Source organism: Herpailurus yagouaroundi, unplaced genomic scaffold, assembly GCF_014898765.1.
Source record: "Herpailurus yagouaroundi ecotype Mexico unplaced genomic scaffold, PumYag 29, whole genome shotgun sequence".
Taxonomy (NCBI): domain Eukaryota; kingdom Metazoa; phylum Chordata; class Mammalia; order Carnivora; family Felidae; genus Herpailurus; species Herpailurus yagouaroundi.
In genome coordinates, this window is record NW_024412377.1 from 48808997 (window position 1) to 48828070 (window position 19074).

General features: G+C 42.0%; 1 protein-coding gene across 6 annotated transcripts in view; it reads left to right on the forward strand.

Moving 5' to 3' along the window:
• The window catches only part of CYFIP2 (cytoplasmic FMR1 interacting protein 2), a 129119-nt gene that overhangs the window by 8076 nt on the left and 101969 nt on the right, over positions 1-19074 (forward strand). For 2 of the 6 annotated variants that reach the window (XM_040443215.1, XM_040443244.1), the window contains exons 1-4: positions 5070-5178; positions 6285-6456; positions 13075-13214; positions 14722-14811. In XM_040443215.1, the coding sequence (XP_040299149.1) occupies positions 6390-6456; positions 13075-13214; positions 14722-14811 (297 nt within the window). In that variant the 5' untranslated portion in view covers positions 5070-5178; positions 6285-6389. Of the gene's footprint in view, positions 1-5068; positions 5179-6284; positions 6457-13074; positions 13215-14721; positions 14812-19074 lie in introns of those variants that run through there. The other 4 variants (XM_040443222.1, XM_040443231.1, XM_040443210.1 and 1 more) reach the window with 3 other exon arrangements.

The window sequence follows — 19074 nt, forward strand, 5'->3', positions numbered from 1 at the left end:
CGTGGGGTACTGTGGGTGTGTCCATTGCTTTCTGTTTCTCTCCCACCTCTTCTGGTGATTTCTGTTCAACACAGTCTCTGCTTGTCAGGCGCACCATAGTTCCCAGACTCCCCAAGCTCCTACCCCGCCTCCCTCTCTCTTTGTACCACTCCTGCTTATGTTACAGCCAATGTTTCCCCAAGCACTCATGCAAATACTAACACTTTTTTTGTAACGGCTTGAATTATTCACATGTTCTGCAGTTCACCCATGTGAAACATACAGTTCAGTAATTTTTAGTATATTCACAGAGTTATGCAAGCATCATCCTGATCAATTTTATACCATTTTCATCACCCCGGAAAGAAGAGACCTCACGGCCATCAGCAGCACCACCTACTTCCTCCAGTCTCCACCCTAAGCCCAGGCAACCCCTAATTACTTAGTGTCTCTCTTGATTTGCCTACCCTGGACATTTCCTTAAAAAGTGTATTATGCTTCTTTCACTTAGCAGATTTTCAAAGTCCATCCATGTTGTAGCCCATGCCTTTAGACCCCATTCCTTTTTGCAGCTGAATAATATTCCATAGTGTGGATATACCATATTTTATTTATCCACTCATCGGTTGATGGACATCTGAGTTTTTTCCACTTTGGGGCTGCTACAAATAATGGTGCAGTGAACATTCATATACAGGTTTTTGTGTGGATGTATGTTTTCAATTCTCAGGATTATACCTAGGCATGGGATTGCTTAATCTGATGGTAACTCTACATTTATAACTTGTAGGGACTGCCAGACTATTTCCCAAAGTTACTGCACTATTTTATATTCCTAGCAGCAAAATAGGGGGGTTCCAATTTCACATCCTCAGCAATATTTGTTATTATCTGTCTTCTTGGTTTTAAGCTATTCTAGTGGATGTGAAGTGATAATTCACTGTGATTATGATTTGAATTTCCTCAATGGCTAAAGATATTAATAAATTTATATGTGCTTTTTGTCCATTTGTATATCTTCTTTGGAGTCTATCCTTTGCCCATTTGGGTTGTTTTTCTATTATTGAATTTTAAGAGTTCTTTATATCCTCTACACATATAACAGGTATATGACTTCCAGATAGTCTCTCCCATCCTGTGGGTTGTCTTTTGCTTTCTTGATGCTGTTTTTTGAAGTAACAAAAGTTTTACATTTAATTTTGATAGTGTCTACTAATAGCTAATAAAATCAAATATATGTTTATTTTTTCTTTCACTGCTTGTCCTTTTGATGTTATTATGTATTCCAAAGTCACAAAGATTTACTCTTGTGTTTTCTTCTAAGAGTTTTATTGTTGTAGCTGTTGCATTTAGGTCTTTGGTCCATTTTGAGTTAATTTGTTGTGTGGTATGAGGTCGAAGTCTACCTTCATTCTTTTGCATGTGGATACCCAGTTGTCCAGCACCATTTGTTGAAAAGTGTATCCTTTCCCCCTTGAATTGTCTTGGTACCCTTATCAAAAATCAATTGACCGGGGCGCCTGGGTGGCTCAGTCGGTTAAGCGTCCAACTTCGGCTCAGGTCATGATCTCACGGTCCATGAGTTCGAGCCCCACGTCGGGCTCTGGGCTGACAGCTCAGAGCCTGGAGCCTGTTTCGGATTCTGTGTCTCCCTCTCGCTCTGCCCCTCCCCTGTTCATGCTGTGTCTCTCTCTGTCTCAAAAATGAATAAACGTTAAAAAAAAAATTTTTAAAAATCAATTGACCATAAATGTGAGTTTATTTTTATATTTTCAATTCTGTTCCATATCTTGATACCACTACCATACTGTTTTAATTATTACTGTAGCTTTGTAGTAAGTTTTGAAATTGGGAAATGTGTGTCCCTGGTTTTGTTCTTTTTTAGGGATGTTTTGAATTTCTGTATGAATTTTAGAATCAGCTTGTCAGTTTCTTCCCAGACACCAGCTGGGATTTTGATCGGGATTACATTAGATCTGTATCAATTCAGGGAAGATTGCCATCTTAACAATATTAAGTCTTTCAATCTGTGAAGATGGGAGAGCTTTCCATTTATTTGGGTCTTTAATTTTTGTGACAATGTTTTACAGTTTTCAGAGTATACATTTTACACCTCTATTTTGCTAAAGTTATTCCTAAATATTATATTATTTTTGATGCTGTTGTAAATAGAATTATTTTTTATTTCATTTTTTTGATTGTGCATCATTGCTAATGTATAGAGATATAATTGATGTTTGTGTGTTGATCCTGTATCTCGCAACCTTGCTGAACATGTTTATTCATTGTAATCGTTTTTTAGTGGATTTTGTACGTAGAATTTGCCAAATTACCCTGGCTAGGACCTCTAGTACAATGTTGAATAGAAATGGAGAGAGTAGACATCCTTGTCTTCTTCCTAATTTTCGGGGAGAAAGTATTCAGTCTTTTACCATTAAGTCTGATATTAGCCATAGGATTTTTTGGTAGCTGTCCGTTATCTCGTTGAGGAAGTTCCCTTCTGTTCCTAGTCTGTTGAATGTTTTTGTTGTGAAAGAGTATGAGATTTTTGTCGAATACTTTTTCTGCATGTACTGAGGTGATCCTGTGGGACTTGTCCTTTATTCCATGATATGGCTTATCACATTAATTTATCTTTTAAATGTTTGTTTATTTTTGAGAGAGAGAGACACACACACAGAGCGTGCGCGGGGGAGGGGCAGAGAGAGAGACACAGAATCTGAAGCAGGTTCCAGTTTTGAGCTGTCAGCACAGAGCCCAATGGAGGGCTGGAACCCACGGTCCTCAAGATCATGACCTGAGCTGAAGTCCGACATTTAACTGACGGAGCCACCCAGGTGCCCCACATTAATTGATTTGGGGGATGTTGGTGTTAAACCAGCCTTCCTTTCCTGGGATAAGTCTCACTTTGTCATGATACATAATCTTTTTTCTATGTTGCTGGATTTGGTTTTGTTGGGAAACTTTTATTGAGCACTCTCTACCTTACCAAGCTGTTTACATGGATTATTGGGCTTTTGTTTTTCAAAATCTATGAGGTAGGAACTGTTATTATTTCCTCATATCAGAGGTGAAGAAGATGAGGCTCAGAAATGTGCTGTCATCTTCCCAAGATCACACAGCCAAGAGTGGCAGACAGGATTCTAACCAGTTCCCCATCCCACTCTCACGTGATAAACCACCTCTCACGAACGTATCAGTGCTGGACATGAGATGATTTCCAGATGACATCCGTTGTTTTCATTGTTTTTAGTTTCCCTCTGTTTATGGCAAGTGATACTGGTTCTCTATTAGTGGTTGTAATATGAACTTCCTTCTAATATATAGAGTAAAAGTGAAAAGTCTTTTTAAAAAAATATTAAGTAAATAATTGTACAGGCTTATATAGGGCATGACTGCATATTCCATTTAAATTATCTGTGTTATCAGTAGCCAAGGAGAAGGAATGGGAAAACTAAAAAAGAAGACATGGCCAATTCAGGTCATGTCATTTTGCCAATGTTGTCAGGGGATTCGGGTATGCTCATGCATTCTCTCATCCCATAATTCCTCAGTGCTTAATCTGTCTTCAGCACTCTGCTAAGGTCTCTGAGGTTTTCAGAGATGGGTGAGAAATGGTCTCTAACCTCATGAAGTTTACACATGCATGCATCATTCCACCCTAGGGAGGGCATATATGTTTTCTCTCAAGGGTGAACACAGATTGGTTGCTACTGGCCCCCTGGAGTTCTGTATTTCGTGAGAAGGATTCTGAGGCTGCCTGTGAACTCTGAGAAATAAAGACATTATCAATTAGTAACAGTTGCCCTGACATGGGAAGAGGAAGTATCTGTACTCGTGACCCTTCTCAGAAAGCATCACAAGGGAGGTACTGCTGATGTACCTAGGAGTGGAATTGTTGGGTCACATGGCTACTCTAGGTTTTAAAATTTAAGGAACTGCCACACTGTTTCCCAAGTGCTGCACTAGTTTACATTCCTACCAGCAATGTATGAGGGTTCGGATTTCACCGCCTCACCAACGCTTAAGAAGTCCTGGGAGTTCTAGGGAAGGAAGGAACAATCATGTGGTAGAGGGAGAGACCTTGAAGGGTGAGCGAAATCAAGGTCGTATGGTGATAGAAGGAAGAGAGTTAATTTCATAGATAAGTGTTTAGAAAATATTGAAGCTTTTCACTTTAAGTGCTCAAATGTTAAATATTTGAACCATCAAAATGGAGTTCTTTCTAAAATATAAACAGGTTTTTTTTTCCTATTTATATTCCTTTTTCTGCTCCCCAATTTTAAAATCCTGGTATCTTGAACATAGCAATGTAATTCTTGATGTTTTGGGCTCAATGGCCAATCTACTCATTGAATACATCTTTATGTAGCTGCAAGGGTGTGCTTCATACTGTACTGGGAAGCTGGATGTGAGTTAGACACAGCTCCTGCCCTCGGGGAATTTTCATTTAGGGCAAGGAGAGAAAATGTGATAAAATGTGTAATAAAGCATTATGGATGCCCTGAAAGTAGGGACACGCTGGGTTTAATGAGGGCCAAAGGAGAAAGTGAATTCCGATAGGAGGTAGGAGAGTCAGAAAGGCCTCTTAAGGAGGTAACCATTCCTTTCAGTCTCCTCCAGTGGATCATTCTGGCAGTGTATGAGGAATTTGGTGACTTCTGTGTACTGTGATATTGATGATGCTTCTATAGGCTGTTGAAATATATAGAGTTCTGGGGCGCCTGGGTGACTCAGTCGGTTCAGTGACCAACTTCAGCTCAGGTCATGATCTCACAGCTCGTGAGTTCCAGCCCCGCGTCGGGCTCTGTGCTGACAGCTCAGAGCCTGGAGCCTGCTTTGGATTCTGTCTCTCTCTCTCTCTCTCTCTCTGCCCCTAACCCACTTGCATTCTGTCTCTGTCTCTGTCAAAAATAAATAAACATTTAAAAAATTTTAAAATATATATAGAGAGTTTTGCTTCTGTACGTGGCTCAGATTCCCACACCTGTGTGGTCCCTCCCCATCCTGCATAGCTCTGCCTCTCCCTTCCCTCTACCACTGTGAGGCTTCTTGCTCAGCATTGTGGCCTCACCCATGGCTTTATTTTATCCACAGGCAATACACTAAAAGTGCTGTGACGGGGGTTGGAGCCACAAGGTTTGACCACTGGATAAGTGCAGTGTTCTTATAAAACTCTTTCCTTCCAGCCTGTTCAGGGTAAGCCACACAGTCCATTTTGGTGCCATCTATGGAAATCCTGTAAAGTGTGCACAGGTGACTGTGTCCCTGCTTGGCCCCCACACCTGTGAAGAAGCTGACTCTGGCCTGTGAAAGGGTCTCAGCAGCAGGGGAAATACTGACCTGTGGAGCCACATCCTGTCACAGCAAATTTGGGTGCCCCACACAGTCCCCAACACACTTAGCATACACTCATGATGGAAGAGCAGGCTACACTCCAGATTCCTTCTTTGAATTTTTTCTTGCTCCGTGAAATGCTGCTCAAGAATATATTTTTTAAGGGGGACAGTCTAAGCCTCCTTTTTATATTTTTATATTTATTTACATATTTACTTATATAATATCTGTAAATATAAATATACATATATTTATAATTTTCTGAAATTATGTATTGTTTGCTTTCTTGTTTTAAAAATTTTTTTAATGTTTATTTATTTTTGAGAGAGGGAGAGAGACAGAGCGTGAGTGGGGGAAGGGCAGAGAGAGAGGGAGACACAGAATCCAGAGCAGGCTCCAGGCTCTGAGCTGTCAGTGCAGAGCCCGATGCGGGGCTGGAACTCACAGACCGAGAGATCATGACCTGAGCTGAAGTCGGACACTCAACCGACTGAACCTCCCAGGCGCCCCTGTGTTGTTTGCTTTCTAACTGGATAGATTTTCAGGGAAAATATTTCCTGGCCTTTTGATATTTATGAGACCCAAAGGTGACAGTTTCCTAATCTTTCTGGGTTGGCAGAATCTTGTTCTTCTTGAGCAGAGAAAAAGCAGCCAAACTGCAGCCAAAGGAAAGTCCTTGGTATGCCTTTTATAAAGGCACAAAAGTAGGTGTGGTCTAGAAGAAAGGGCACAGAACTGGGAGTCAAGATATCCCCTTTCTACTCTAGCTCAGCCACCAGCTGACCACATGACCTTGAAAGACCGTTTTCACTTCTCAGTAACACCGGGCCCTCCTTAGAAAAACAGCAAAAGCAACACCTGTCCTCTCGAAACTGCAAGGTAGTTGTGACTGAGGAAATCAGTATGAAAGACCTATAGAGTTGCGATGTTGGGAGTGGAGATAATAATAATGCCCTCTTTTCTTACAGAATTGTTGCAAGATTTGATCCATCCATTCACTCTGTTTAAAAAGAGGCCACCCACCCGCTGACATTTACTCTGTGCCTGCTTTGGGCAGCATTCCACATCCTGTAATGTTATATAACCCTCAGAGTAAGTCACTGAGGGCAGGGACTGTTGTTAAGTATCACCCTTTTACAGGTAAGGAAACTGAGGCTCGAGAGGTTAAGTAATATGCTTATGGTCATATAGCTAGTAAATGGCAGATGATGGATTTGAACCCGCAGCTCAAGCGCAACTGCTATACTTAGCCTGGTATTCCGCTTCAGTAAAAATATCTTCCTGTGTTTTCCTTTTCCTTCCAGAAAGTCAAATAGAAAACGACAGTGCAAGTCTTTCGCTTACAGAGTAGCAGGGTTTAGGGTGTGGTTAGTCAGAACCTGCATTCCCAAAGCCAGGTTCTCCTGGCACCCACCTGGCCTTCGTGGGGCCCACCCCTCCTGCCCAGCGTCCATCGGTCCTCCCAGCCCTGGTGCCCCTAAAGCCCTTCTCAGAAGCAGATGGCCCATGAGACCAGTGTTCTTACTTCTCGGTGAAACCAGGCCACTGTGTTTGAGCTTGTTAGAAAGATGCTGAGTTTAAATCTGCCATGAATACCCCACCCTGGGAGGTGGTAGCTGTGTGTGGTAAGTGATGCTCCCAGAACGCAGTTAATTTTTAAGTATTTTTATTAATTTCTCTTCCAAAGTAGCAAAAGAGTCACATGTTCATTGACTGACTATGAAGAATTATTCTCACTTGGAAGATTGCATAATAGGCAGGACACTTGAGCCAGAAAACAAGTACTTATTTTCACGTATACATGTTAAAATTTCCAGAATGTTTCCTCTTTCTTTTTTTTTTTTTTAATGTTTATTTTATTTTTGAGAGAAAGAGGGCATGAGCCGGGGAGGGGAAGAGAGAGAGAGAGAGGGAGACACAGAATCTGAAGCAAGCTTAAGCTCCTGGCTGTCAGCACAGACCCTGACATGGGGCTCAAACGCACAAACTGTGGGATCATGACCTGAGCTGAAGTTGGATGTTCCACCGACTGAGCCACCCAGGCACCTCAAGAATGTTTTTTTTCTTTCTGACTGATGTGGATGGAGTTGGCAGTGACTTATTGCGGTTGAGTTAAAAATGTCTGATTTCCGGGGTGCCTGGCTGGTTCAGTGGGTTGAGCGTCCAACTTCAGGTCAGGTCATGATGTCACGGTTCATGGGTTCAAGCCCCACATCGGGCTGTGTGCTGACAGCTCAGAGCCTGAAACCTGCTTCAGATTCTTTCTCCCTCTCTCTCTGTCCCTCCCTGACTTGTGCTCACTCTCTTTCTCTCAAAAATAATAAACATTTAAAAGAAAATGTCTCCTTTCCTCCTCTCTTGGGCAGTGAATGATCTGCAAACAAACCCAGGAATCCAGTAGAGAAGTTTCATTTAGAAGGAGAAAAGAAAGGTTGCATTAACTGAAATAAAGACTCCTAATTCACTGGCTTGTAGGCTGGTCATTTGCTGATTCTCTTCAAGGGAAGTGCAGGCATCTTACTGTGTTAAAGGGAAAGCCTTAGGGATTATTCTGGTAGGTGAGTAATTGTCAAGCCTGTGAAAAGTCCAGAAGAAATGCAGGTTGCATGAGAAAGACGAAGGGAAAGATCATGGCAAGTAGGAGTCAGGGAAGGTGAAAGAAGAGACGAAGGATGAGAGCTGGTAGTGTATGTACACTGAGCCTGAAGTTTCCGTGAAAAATTTCAAACTTCTGTAAAATTGGATAGAAAAATATAATAAATCCCTGTGTAAGCATCACATAGCATTAACAATTATTCACTCACGGCCAGTTTTGTTTCTTCTGTTGTTACTCACGTCCTCCTCCTCTAGTATTATTTGGAAGCAAACCCCTGTATCATTTTATCCGTATTTTAGTAGGCATTTCTAGGCGATAACTCTTTTCAAATACAACCTTGATGTTATATCTCAAAAATAATAACACTATTTCCTTAATGTTATCAGATGCCCAGTTACTAGTAAATTTTCTAATTCCCTCAGAAATGGTTTTCTTATGGTGGATTGTTTGAAAGAGGATCCAAATAAGGTGACGGACACACTGCGATAGTCTGATAATGGGCTATAGCTTCCCTTCCATGTCTTTTATCCCCCCATGGAATTTATTTGCTGAAGACACTGAGTCATTTGTCCTGCAGAGTTTCCCATAGATTGTATTTTACTATTTATATCACTGTGGTGATATATCAATGTAGTGATATTCTAAGATGTTTTTCTGTCCTATGCATTTCTTGTGAATGAGTGTCAAAGGCTTGATTAGACTCCAGCGTTTCGCTTTGGGTCCAGCGTTTTTCATAAGATGATGGTATGGTTTTCCATCAGGAGGCACCTAATGTCTCATTGTCTTTTAATTTAGTGATGTTAGCAGTTGATGATCAATCAGTGCCTCTCTCCATTTTAGGGGCTGCAATTTGGTTATCCAGTGGTCGGTTTGTATAGGAAAAGCACATTAAATACTTGCCTTTTTCCTTTTATTTACCTACTTTCAACACAAAGTTTGGTTCACTGGCATCTTCCAACAATAACAAAGTAATAAAAACCAAAATGTTATTAGGTATCTTTAGGATCTCGTGGATTTAGACATATTTGACACTGCTTCAGGTGCATTGAGTTATGCTAACTGATGCACAGTGTCCCATCCTCAGCCAGCAGAAGCTGCCTCAGGTTGGCTCCTGGGTCCCTCAGACATAGTCATAGATAGAGAGCTGCTTCCTTGCTTTCTGCTGCGACAACTTGTTCTAAGCCTTTCTTACACATTCCCTGCCCCAGACCAGGACTGAGCTGTTTCTCCAAGGAGCATTGATGTTTTTAGCAGGAAATGGTATTTGCAGACCACAGCCTGGCACTCAAGTTGCTCACTGCTCATGGGTTGGTCATTGTGTCTTTGTCTTTTTGGGGCACAGAACTAGGAAATAAACACACATACACATACATACAGACAGACATATGTATGTCTAAAGTTAAAACACGTGATGACTTCTTATTGATAACCTCAAATTCATATTCAGGACTATTTGGTTTACGTGGTCTTATATCTCTTTCTCTCACATCAAGATTGCCAGTTCTCAACACCACCAGGGATGATAGAGCATTCCATAATTACTGATTTATTTTACCTCACACTGCATTCGGACATTCTCACTGCAACAGCACACCAGTATAATTAGTGGAAAAAAGCTTGAGATATTTTTTACAACGCTTCATTGTTTTTAGAGTATCTCCTACCAGAAATGTAGGCTCAAATTTCTGAATTTTTAAAATCACTTGGAATAGGTCCTTTCTGTGTAGTTATGCCAACAACTAATATAAATATACTTTCATTTGTTTTATTTTACTTTGGTGGGGGGTGGCAGTTGCTTTTTAAATTTAAATTTTATTTTAAATTATATAAAATATATGGTTTCACAGTCAAATCTACAAAACAAGGTATATTCAAAGAATTCTAGCCTCTATCCCCAGCCCCTTAACCATGTTCCTGCTTATCGCTCTTCCCCATAGGTAGCCACTTTTTAAAATCAGATGGTTTATCCTTCCATTGTTTGTTTAATATTTGTGTGTGTATATGCATCACTGATTTCTTATATAAATGATAGTATACTGTATACACCATATCCTGGAGATGACCCCACAGTTGTGGGTAAGATAGATTCCTCATTCCTTTTACTGTTGCCTAGTACCTCACTGTGTGACTGTGTCATAGTCTGTTCAGACAGTCTTCTGTTGAGGGACATTTTCATTTTCCAGTCTTTTCCTATTACAGGCAGTTTTGCAATGAATAGCCTTGTGCATATGTCTTTTTGCGCTTTTATCAAAGTGTCTTTGGGATAGTTTCCTAGAAGTGGGATTGCTGGTCAAAGAATAAAATGCTCATATAAGTTTGTTAGATATTGCCAGATTTCCTTCCTTGTGCCATTTTACATTTATATCCTTACCAACAGTGTTTGAGAGGACCTGGTTCTCCACAGAAGTACATGCCAACAGGTATATGTCATCAGACTTACAGGGTTTTGCCAAATCTATCAGTGAGATACGGTATCTCCATGTAGTCTGGACTTCTCTTACTATAAGATAGGGCTATTTTTTTTAATACCATCTTTCAGGTCCTAGGGATGGAGCCCAGGCATTTTATTATTAAGAAACTGTTCCTTCGGTTCTTTGGCACAAGCAGAACCCAGAACCATTGAGGCATAGTGTTTGAAAAGATCGAGCACAGAGGCTGGTGTGAGATTGATCTTCATCAGGATGAGTAGCCTTGCAGTGTTAAGTGTGAGCACTTGAAAGGCAGCACAAAATCTGGAGCTGGAGAAACCTGGGTTCCAACCCCAGCTCCACACTCACCAGCACTTGACCTTGTGAAATATACTTAAATTCTGAGCTTCTTTTGACTCTTCTGTAAAATGGGAATAATCATAGCACCTACTTTTATAGGGTTGATGCAAGATTCAAATAGTGGAGTGCTTGGCAGAGTGTAAGGGCTTAAGAAATATTATTATTATTATTATTATTATTATTATTATTATTTGAGTGAAGAGAATTATTAGGGCTTTGGAACTTGTACATCATTATGCTCTATAAAGTTATTAATCCCTCCCATAAAATGAACTTAATACTAATGTAAGAGGGGCACCTGGGTGGCTTAGTCGGTTAAGCGTCTGACTCTAGATTTCAGCTCAGGCCTTGATCTCATGGTTCGTGAGCTTGAGCCCCATGCTGGACTCTATACTCTATAGTCTTCTTGGGATTTCTCCCTCTCCTTCTCTCACTGCGTCTCCCCTGCTCGTGCTCTCGTGGGCACACATGCTCTCTCTCTCTCAAAATAAATAAACTAAAAAAAAAAAAATACTAATGTAAGAAAGAGGACAATTTTTTGCATGTGGATTGGCAAATGGTTTGCTGTGGATGCCACACTTAGAATTCAGGGGAGAGAATAGGAAGAAGCGTTAAGTATGGAGAGGACCTGAAACCAACCTCATGAGGCCAAGCGCCTCCAGAGGACAGAGGGGAAGTCACATCTGAGCTCCCTGTGCCCTCACTGGATGTGGCCTTCGCTGTTGCCAGCCTGCACGGCAGGGCGGTGTGTTAGAAAACTCAGTGAAATGGAAGCTTGTGTAGCTGCTCAGCCCTGACCTGCTCCCCCCAGCTGTGGGCCTGAAGGAGACGCCAGTGAGGGGCAGCACGCCCTTGGTTACACTCTGCAGCTGGTCAGCCTCTCACAGCCCTTGGACCGCCCCCCCCCCCCATGTGGGTGGTCCTTTCCGCCCTGGTCTCGGACAGTTCATTTCCTAATGAACTTCCACTCACAGCCCCTAAGCCCCACTCACACTTGCCTGGGACTGGGGAGGGAAAGGGAGGGCTGCAGGCCTATCAACACAGTGGGCTTTCTCTTTGTTTTCCCTTTCAAGTGTGCTAAAGGGTCAGCTCATTATTAAGATGAATCTTCTTAGTAAACTCAGTCTTTAGACTTTTATTCATATGGTCTACTCGGTTTTGGTTTGCTCTGTACTTTGCTTCTTTTATTTCTGCTTTGGTAATGAGCGGTCCCGCATTCTCATTTCTTTGGGTTGATTTTTATTCTTTCTTTAGATTTTGGAGTGAAAATTAGGTTCTTTTAGTTTCACTGTTTTATTTTCTACTAAATGCATTTAAGGCATTTATTTACGCTCAATTCTAAATGTTGTATGGTTCTATTTGAATTCCTTTTTAGGTATGAGTAGCCTGGAAGTATGTTTTTATAAATTATCATAGGTATGGGAGGTTTTTGGCTATGATTTGCGTTATCAATTTCTAATTGTATTGCACTCTACTTAGTGAATGTGACGTCTAAGACATCATGTTTGGGGAAACTCATGAGAACCTATTTTATAGCCTAAGTCATGATCTTTTTTTTATCAGTGTTTTACGTATGCTTTTAAAAAATGAGTATTCTGTTTGCTGGGTGCTGAGTTCTTAAAATAGTAGTTAGCTCGAGTTGGGTAACTGTGTTGTTCAGATCCCCATCAGCTGCACTGCCTTGTGAAGCTCTCATCAAAGCCAGTGAGCTCTGCCAGGGCCCAAGACACGGAAATGTCCGTTTAGGGCTTTTTGTTTGGTGTGCCTCACAGAACATCCCCAGGCCAAGGAAGACCATGGCTCTTTGTGTTTGCAAGTAAGGTTAAATTTGCTGGAGTCTGAATTCTTGTAGTCCCAGCTTAATGAGCTTATAAAACCTAGGCCCTGGATTCAGGTTGATAATCATGGCTGTTTCCCTCATGGGTATTTGTGCTGTGTGGTTATTTAGGAGTGAAACGGATACATATCCTCCCAAAGACCAGAGCTGGGGGCTGGCCGAGGCCCACGTCTAGCATCAGGCACTATGTGAGGCCCTTTGCCCTTAGCGTGGTTGTGTGGGTGCTACATATAGTTGCTCTGAGTCTTGTTTCTTCATCAGTCACGTGGCTGCCTTACCACCTGCCATGTTGACCACAGAGGGTTGTGGTGAGGCTTAGTCCAGACAATAGACATAAAAAAGTACCCTGTAAACTGTAAAGAGATCCTCAAATATCAGGCACGGGTTGCAGGCACCTTGTGAAGAGGTAGCAAGTGGAAGTGGTCTCAATGCATGTAAATAAACCCCCTTTGTTCTTTGGAAGGAGGCTGAACCGGGTGAGACTGTTCTCACCTCTGACCCCTGCACCCCTGACATTCCTGACATTCTCCACCCTATCTTCTCTCCCTTTCCTTCAGTGCAGAATACACAAACTGCAGCCATGACCACCCACGTCACCCTGGAAGATGCCCTGTCCAACGTGGACCTGCTGGAAGAGCTGCCCCTCCCCGACCAGCAGCCATGCATCGAGCCACCACCTTCCTCCATCATGTACCAGGTCAGTCTCCCAGAGCACCGGGGAGTTCAGAACTCCGGATCCCCTCGGTGGGTGTGCCCTGAAGGCATAGGGAAGGGGGAGGTCTGCATCTGGAAGGTGAGAGGTCCTGAGCTGATGGAGTCCCTTGTGCCCTGGTGGAGCTGAGTATGAGGAATAGATTAGCTAGTAAACGAATACCAGGACTCTCTCTCCTCCCCAGGGAAGGCTTGTTGATCTGCTCTGACCCCAAATACCTTCCCGGCTGTTCTTGCTGCAGCATCAACCAAGGTTTTGGCAGCTCTGATCTCATGAATTAAATATTACAATTTAGAAACCTCTAGAGCCTGCCTGGGTAATTACTTTTCCTTCATGTATGTGAGAAGAGCTCTTCAGCTCCCCACAGCAGCTAATGGCTCAGGGAAGTCGCTCACCATTGTTTGCTTTTGCCTGAGAGAGGGGAGCTTGAGATAAACTATATCAGATTGTTCAAAACCGTAACCCCCCAGGGTGAGACTGGAAGGGCATCAGGGGAGCCAGAGTGAGCCTTGCAAATAGCCCCTTGTCTGGGCATGCTGGGCGAGTATGCCACGTTAGGAAAGAACAAGTTAATATAAAATTTTTAGCTGTGTTTGACCTTTTCTAAGTTCTGGGGCTGCTAAATGAGACTAAATATGAATGCATAATATATTTGTAATTTCATTCAGTAGTTAGATTTTATCAAGCACATTCCTTAAGGTTCAAGTTACAAACTTGGCTCGTTCACGTCTTCTAACCCAGGTTAAATTTTTAATCATGTGCATGTCTTTTTATTACAAGCAATACAGAAAAGTATAACAAATAAAAATTTCCCTCTATGACTATACACACACACACAGCCCTTTTTACTGTACTTATAAGTACATATTATGTATAGATCTAGATGTTTTTAACCAAAAGGGAACCATACTGTAGATAATTGCTCTGTGGTTTGGCTTTTTGAACTTGAAATCTATTATGGATACTTTTCCATAACAATACTACAATGCTATCATTTTGTTTTTAACCAGCACATAGTACTTATAAGTGCATCGTACAGATATACTATTATTGATTTAGCCTTTTGCTGTTAATGGATGTTGGGATGGTTTCCAGTTTTTTCTATCAGAAAAAAAAATGTTGCAGTTATTATCCTTGTATGTACGTATCTGCAGCCTCAGGTAACTATTTTGGCAACTGCTGGATGAAAACAATGCGCATCTTAACTTTTCACAGCTCTTTAGGATTATGTGGTTTAAGCATTTGCTTCCAAGCTTCAGCTGGGTGAATCTGGTTAACTACCAATGGGAAGAAGCAGATCCGGGCCCTGTTTAGCCAGCTCCTGCCCAGTGTGAGTCAGAGTTGGATTTTCTCAGGGGAAGATCAAAGCATGATGTAGAGATAGGTTTCCACAGAGTCTGGTGGCATTTTTTGGCGGTGGGGTTCCCTGGACACCCAGCCGCCTTGGACTTGTTTTCCAACCAACAAATGTTTCTTCCTCTAATTCCTACAGGCTAACTTTGACACAAACTTTGAGGACAGGAATGCATTTGTCACAGGAATTGCAAGGTACATTGAGCAGGCTACAGTCCATTCCAGCATGGTAAGTCGCTGTGACCCTGCCAGCACAGGAGGGGCAAGTGCTCAGCTATTCCGAGAGCTGCCTGCCTCAGTCAGACCCTTCTCCAGAAGCCTGTTCCCCTGCGCTTCCCCACCCCCTCCCAGTGCCTGGGGCACAATGTTCCCCTGTCTTCTAACCTTGCAAATCCTACTCTTAGGAGGGCCCAATTTGATCCCACTCCATCCCTGAACTTCTGTAGCTTTTTGAATTAGCATATCATTAGATCTTGCCTTACCTTATACTTTATAGATTACTGGCTGTGTGGCAGTTTGTCTCTTGACCAAAGCAAAAGGTTTCTTGAGAGAGAGAGAGAGAGAGAGAGAGAGAGAGAGAGAGAGAGAGAGAGATGGTGTCTGTAGAATAACATATTATTGACTCAAGGAAGGTGGTGGCCTAAATCATTCACAAGCGGCATCAATGGTCTGATGTGACCATTGGTCTGATGTCGTATGTGACCCATCTGTGAGGGATCACTCACTTCCCTCTTGGGCTTTCATTGATTTTATTCTAACACAGCACCAGAATTTGAAGAATTCCAGAATCCTCATGCAGCTCAGTGGACCTCTCTCACTGTATCAGTTATATGCTAAAAGTCGTGCCTGACCATACCCAGCCCCATTCGTTCAACAAATATTGTGCACCTGGTACCTACAGAGACTGTGCTAAATGATGGGATATGCAAGGTCAGAGAGGGGCCAGTCTTGATTCTCAATGAGGCAAGTGGGAAATAGACAAGTTTACCATTTATTGAACACTTTCTGTGCAGATATTTTATTTACATTTTTTAAATTCCAGTGTAGATAACATACGGTGTTATATTAGTTTCAAGTGTACAATGTAGTGATTCAGCAGTTCCGCATATTACCCAGCATTCCTCATACGTGTGCTTTTAATCTCCTTCTCCTATTTCATCCACCCTCCCGAGCATCTCCTCTCTGCTAACTATCAGTTTGCTCTCTATAGTTACGAGTCTCTTTTTTGGCTTCTCTCTTTTTTTTCCTTTGTTCATTTGTTTTATTTCTTAAATTCCACAAATAAATGAAATCATACGGTATTTGTCTTTCTCTGACTTATTTTACTTAGTAGTATTCTCCCTAGATCCATCCATGGCAAGATTACAAATGGCAAGATTTTGTTCTTTTTTGTTTTTAAAGATTTATTTTGTTTTTAGAGAGAGAGAGAGAGGGAGAGTGAGCATGAGTCGGGGGAGGGACAGAGCGGGGGGAGGGACGGGGGGGAGGGACAGAGCGGGGTAGGGACAGAGCGGGGGGACTGAGCATGGAGCCTGACACGGGGCTCAATCCCATGACCCTGGAATCATGACCTGAGCCAAAATCAAGAGTGGGATGCTCAACCGACTGAGCCACCCAGGTGCCCCTTTTTGTTTTTTATGGCTGAATAATATTCCTTGTCAGTGTGTGTTTGTGTGTGTGTGTACACATGCCACATTTTATCCATTCATCTATCAATGGACACTTAAGTTGCTTCCATATTTTGGCTATTGTAAATAATGCTGCAATAAATTTATGGAGGTGTATATATCCTTTGGAATTATTGTCCTCATATTCTTTGGGAAAATACCCAGCAGTGTGATTACTGGATCATATAGTATTTCTTTTTTTGATTTTGTCTTCCACAGTGGCTGCACCAGTTTGCATTCCCACCAACAGTCCATGAGGGTTCCTTTTTCTTCACATCTTCACCAACACTTGTTGTTTCTTGTGTTTTTGATTTTAGCCATTCTGACAGGTGTGAGGTGATATCTCATTGTGGTTTTGATTTGCATTTCCTTGATGATCCGTGAGGTTGAGCATCTTTTCATGTGTCTGTTGGCCATCTGTATGTCTTCTTTGGAGAAATGTCTGTTCATGTCTTCTCTGTGCAGATATTTTAAATGCACTGTTTGAATTCTCACCCCACTCTGTGAGACAAGTTTTATTACAATATCCATTTTACAAACAGGAAAAGCTAAAATTCAGAAAAGTTAAGTAACTTACTCAAGGTCCTGCCACTAACAAGTGACATTGCCAAATGCAGGTCTGTCTGTCTACAAAACCTGTGCTCTAGATTAGTCTGTGTAGACAAATAGAAATGCACAAAGTTAAAGGTAAATGATACGGTAGAAGTTCCAACCTGTCTGTTTTTGAAGGGTCCTTGAGAGGGTCAGAGAAAGCTTGATGAAGGAAGGGGCTTTTGAGTAGGCCTTGTATACTCTATGCACACACACACACACAAAGTGCACACACACATATGTTAACCATACACGTGATTTAAAATGTATAAGATATTCTCATACAGAGTATCATTGGAGCCTTACAACAGTCTATGACTTGCAAAGGGAGCATTTATATTCACTTTTGAGATGAAAAAAACAGACCTAGGGAAGTTAACAAGCTCATGATCCCGCAACTAGTAAATCACAGGATTGAAACTGGAATTCAAGACTTAGGATTCCCAGTCTGATCTCCTTCCATGCAACTCTGCTGTCCCACATAGTTAGAGGTTTCTCTGTGAGAGATGAGATAGGAAGGGCACACTAGGTTATGGAACCAGCATGAGCAAAGGCACAGAGACAAAAATGTTCAGAGATTTCCTGGGTTAGGGTTTCTCTTTGTGTGCACATGCATGCTATCTCTTTCTGTATCCAAATTTCCTTTTCTGGGCTACACACTGGAATTGCCTCGAGAGCATTAAAAAAAAAAATACCAGTGCCTGGGCCCCTACCCTGGGAATAATGATGTAGTTCTGGTGGGGCATGACCTGGGAATCCGGATTTCAAAGTTCTCCAGGTGACTAATTGCAGCCAGGTGATTTAGGCCAACCCTTTACCTGTAAATGAGAGGTCGGTGCCATTTTCAAGGCAAAAGGTGAACCCAAGCAGAGCCAGGACCAGAACTTAAGTCTCCTGAGGCCCCACTTAGGGCTCTTTCTACCAGAGCATCCTGACCTCTGTACTCCAGGCATACACGTCTGCTTGATGGTCACCTGAACTATTCATAGGGAGCCTTGTTTGCTGCCTTGTTCCCAGCACATAGCACAGAGCCTGGGACCTGCGGGTGCTCAGTAAAGCACTCAGTGAGTGCAAGTTGGAATCCTCACCCTGCTGGTGGGCAATTTGGTTCTAATAAGTAAATACATGTTCCCTGTGTTACTGTCATTTCCCTTTTTTGACATCTGTTCTGAAGCAAGAGCAGTAGCAGACCCGCAGGCTTGATCTTGGTTTTCTTTGGTCTCAAGGACAACGTGTTATTGATTCTTAAAGTTCTCCAAATTAAGAATTGAAAGTATGACTCATCAGTGACATTTGCTGTTGAAAACAAAACTAAGTAATAAACTCCAAATTAAATCTGATCTTGCGCTAGGGAGATGTTATGAAATAGATGCGATACATGGAATAAAAAAATCAGTAAAGGTTCATTTTCATATCAGTGTGAACATTTACAAGAGAGCTGGTCTAGTAATACTTCTTTATTTCTTTTGTGAACGTCATATAGCGTAAAATTCACAATGTCACATAACTGTCACCACCATTTAATTTCTGCAGCATTAAAAGAAACCCCAGGCCCATTAGCAGTCTCTCCCAATTCCTGTCTCTCCCCAGCCCCTGGCAAACACCACTCTGCTTTCTCTTGTCTGTTCTGAGCATTTCATCTAAACGGGTCATGACACATGTGGCCTTCTATGGCTGGCATGATGTTTTCAGAGTTGATCCGTGCTGTGGCACGGATAGCCTCTTCACTCCTGTTTATAGACAAACACTGTTCCCTTGTGTGGCTGTACCACATCTCCACGTTTTATTTATCCAGGCATCGGTGAATGGACATTTGGGTTGTTGCCCCTTCTTGATGGTTAGGACAATGCTGCCACGAACAAATGTGCAAGTTTCTGTGTAGATATGGAGCGCCTGGGTGGCTCAGTCGGTTGAGTGTCTGACTCTTGATTTCTGCTCAGGTCATGATCTCATGGTCGTGGGACCTAGCCCCACGTCAAGCTTTTTGCTGATAGTGAGGAGCCTACTTGGGATTCTCTCTCTCCCTCTCTCTGCACTCCTCCCCTGTTGGCATGTTCTCTCTCTCTCTCTCTCACACACACACACAATAAATAAACTGTAAAAAAATAAAAAGTTTCTGTGTGGACCTATGTTTTCATTTGTCTTGACTATGTGTACCTAGGAATAGAATTGCAGTCATATTGTAACTCTGTATTTAACTCTTTGAGAAACTGCCAGACTGTCTTTTTCCTAGT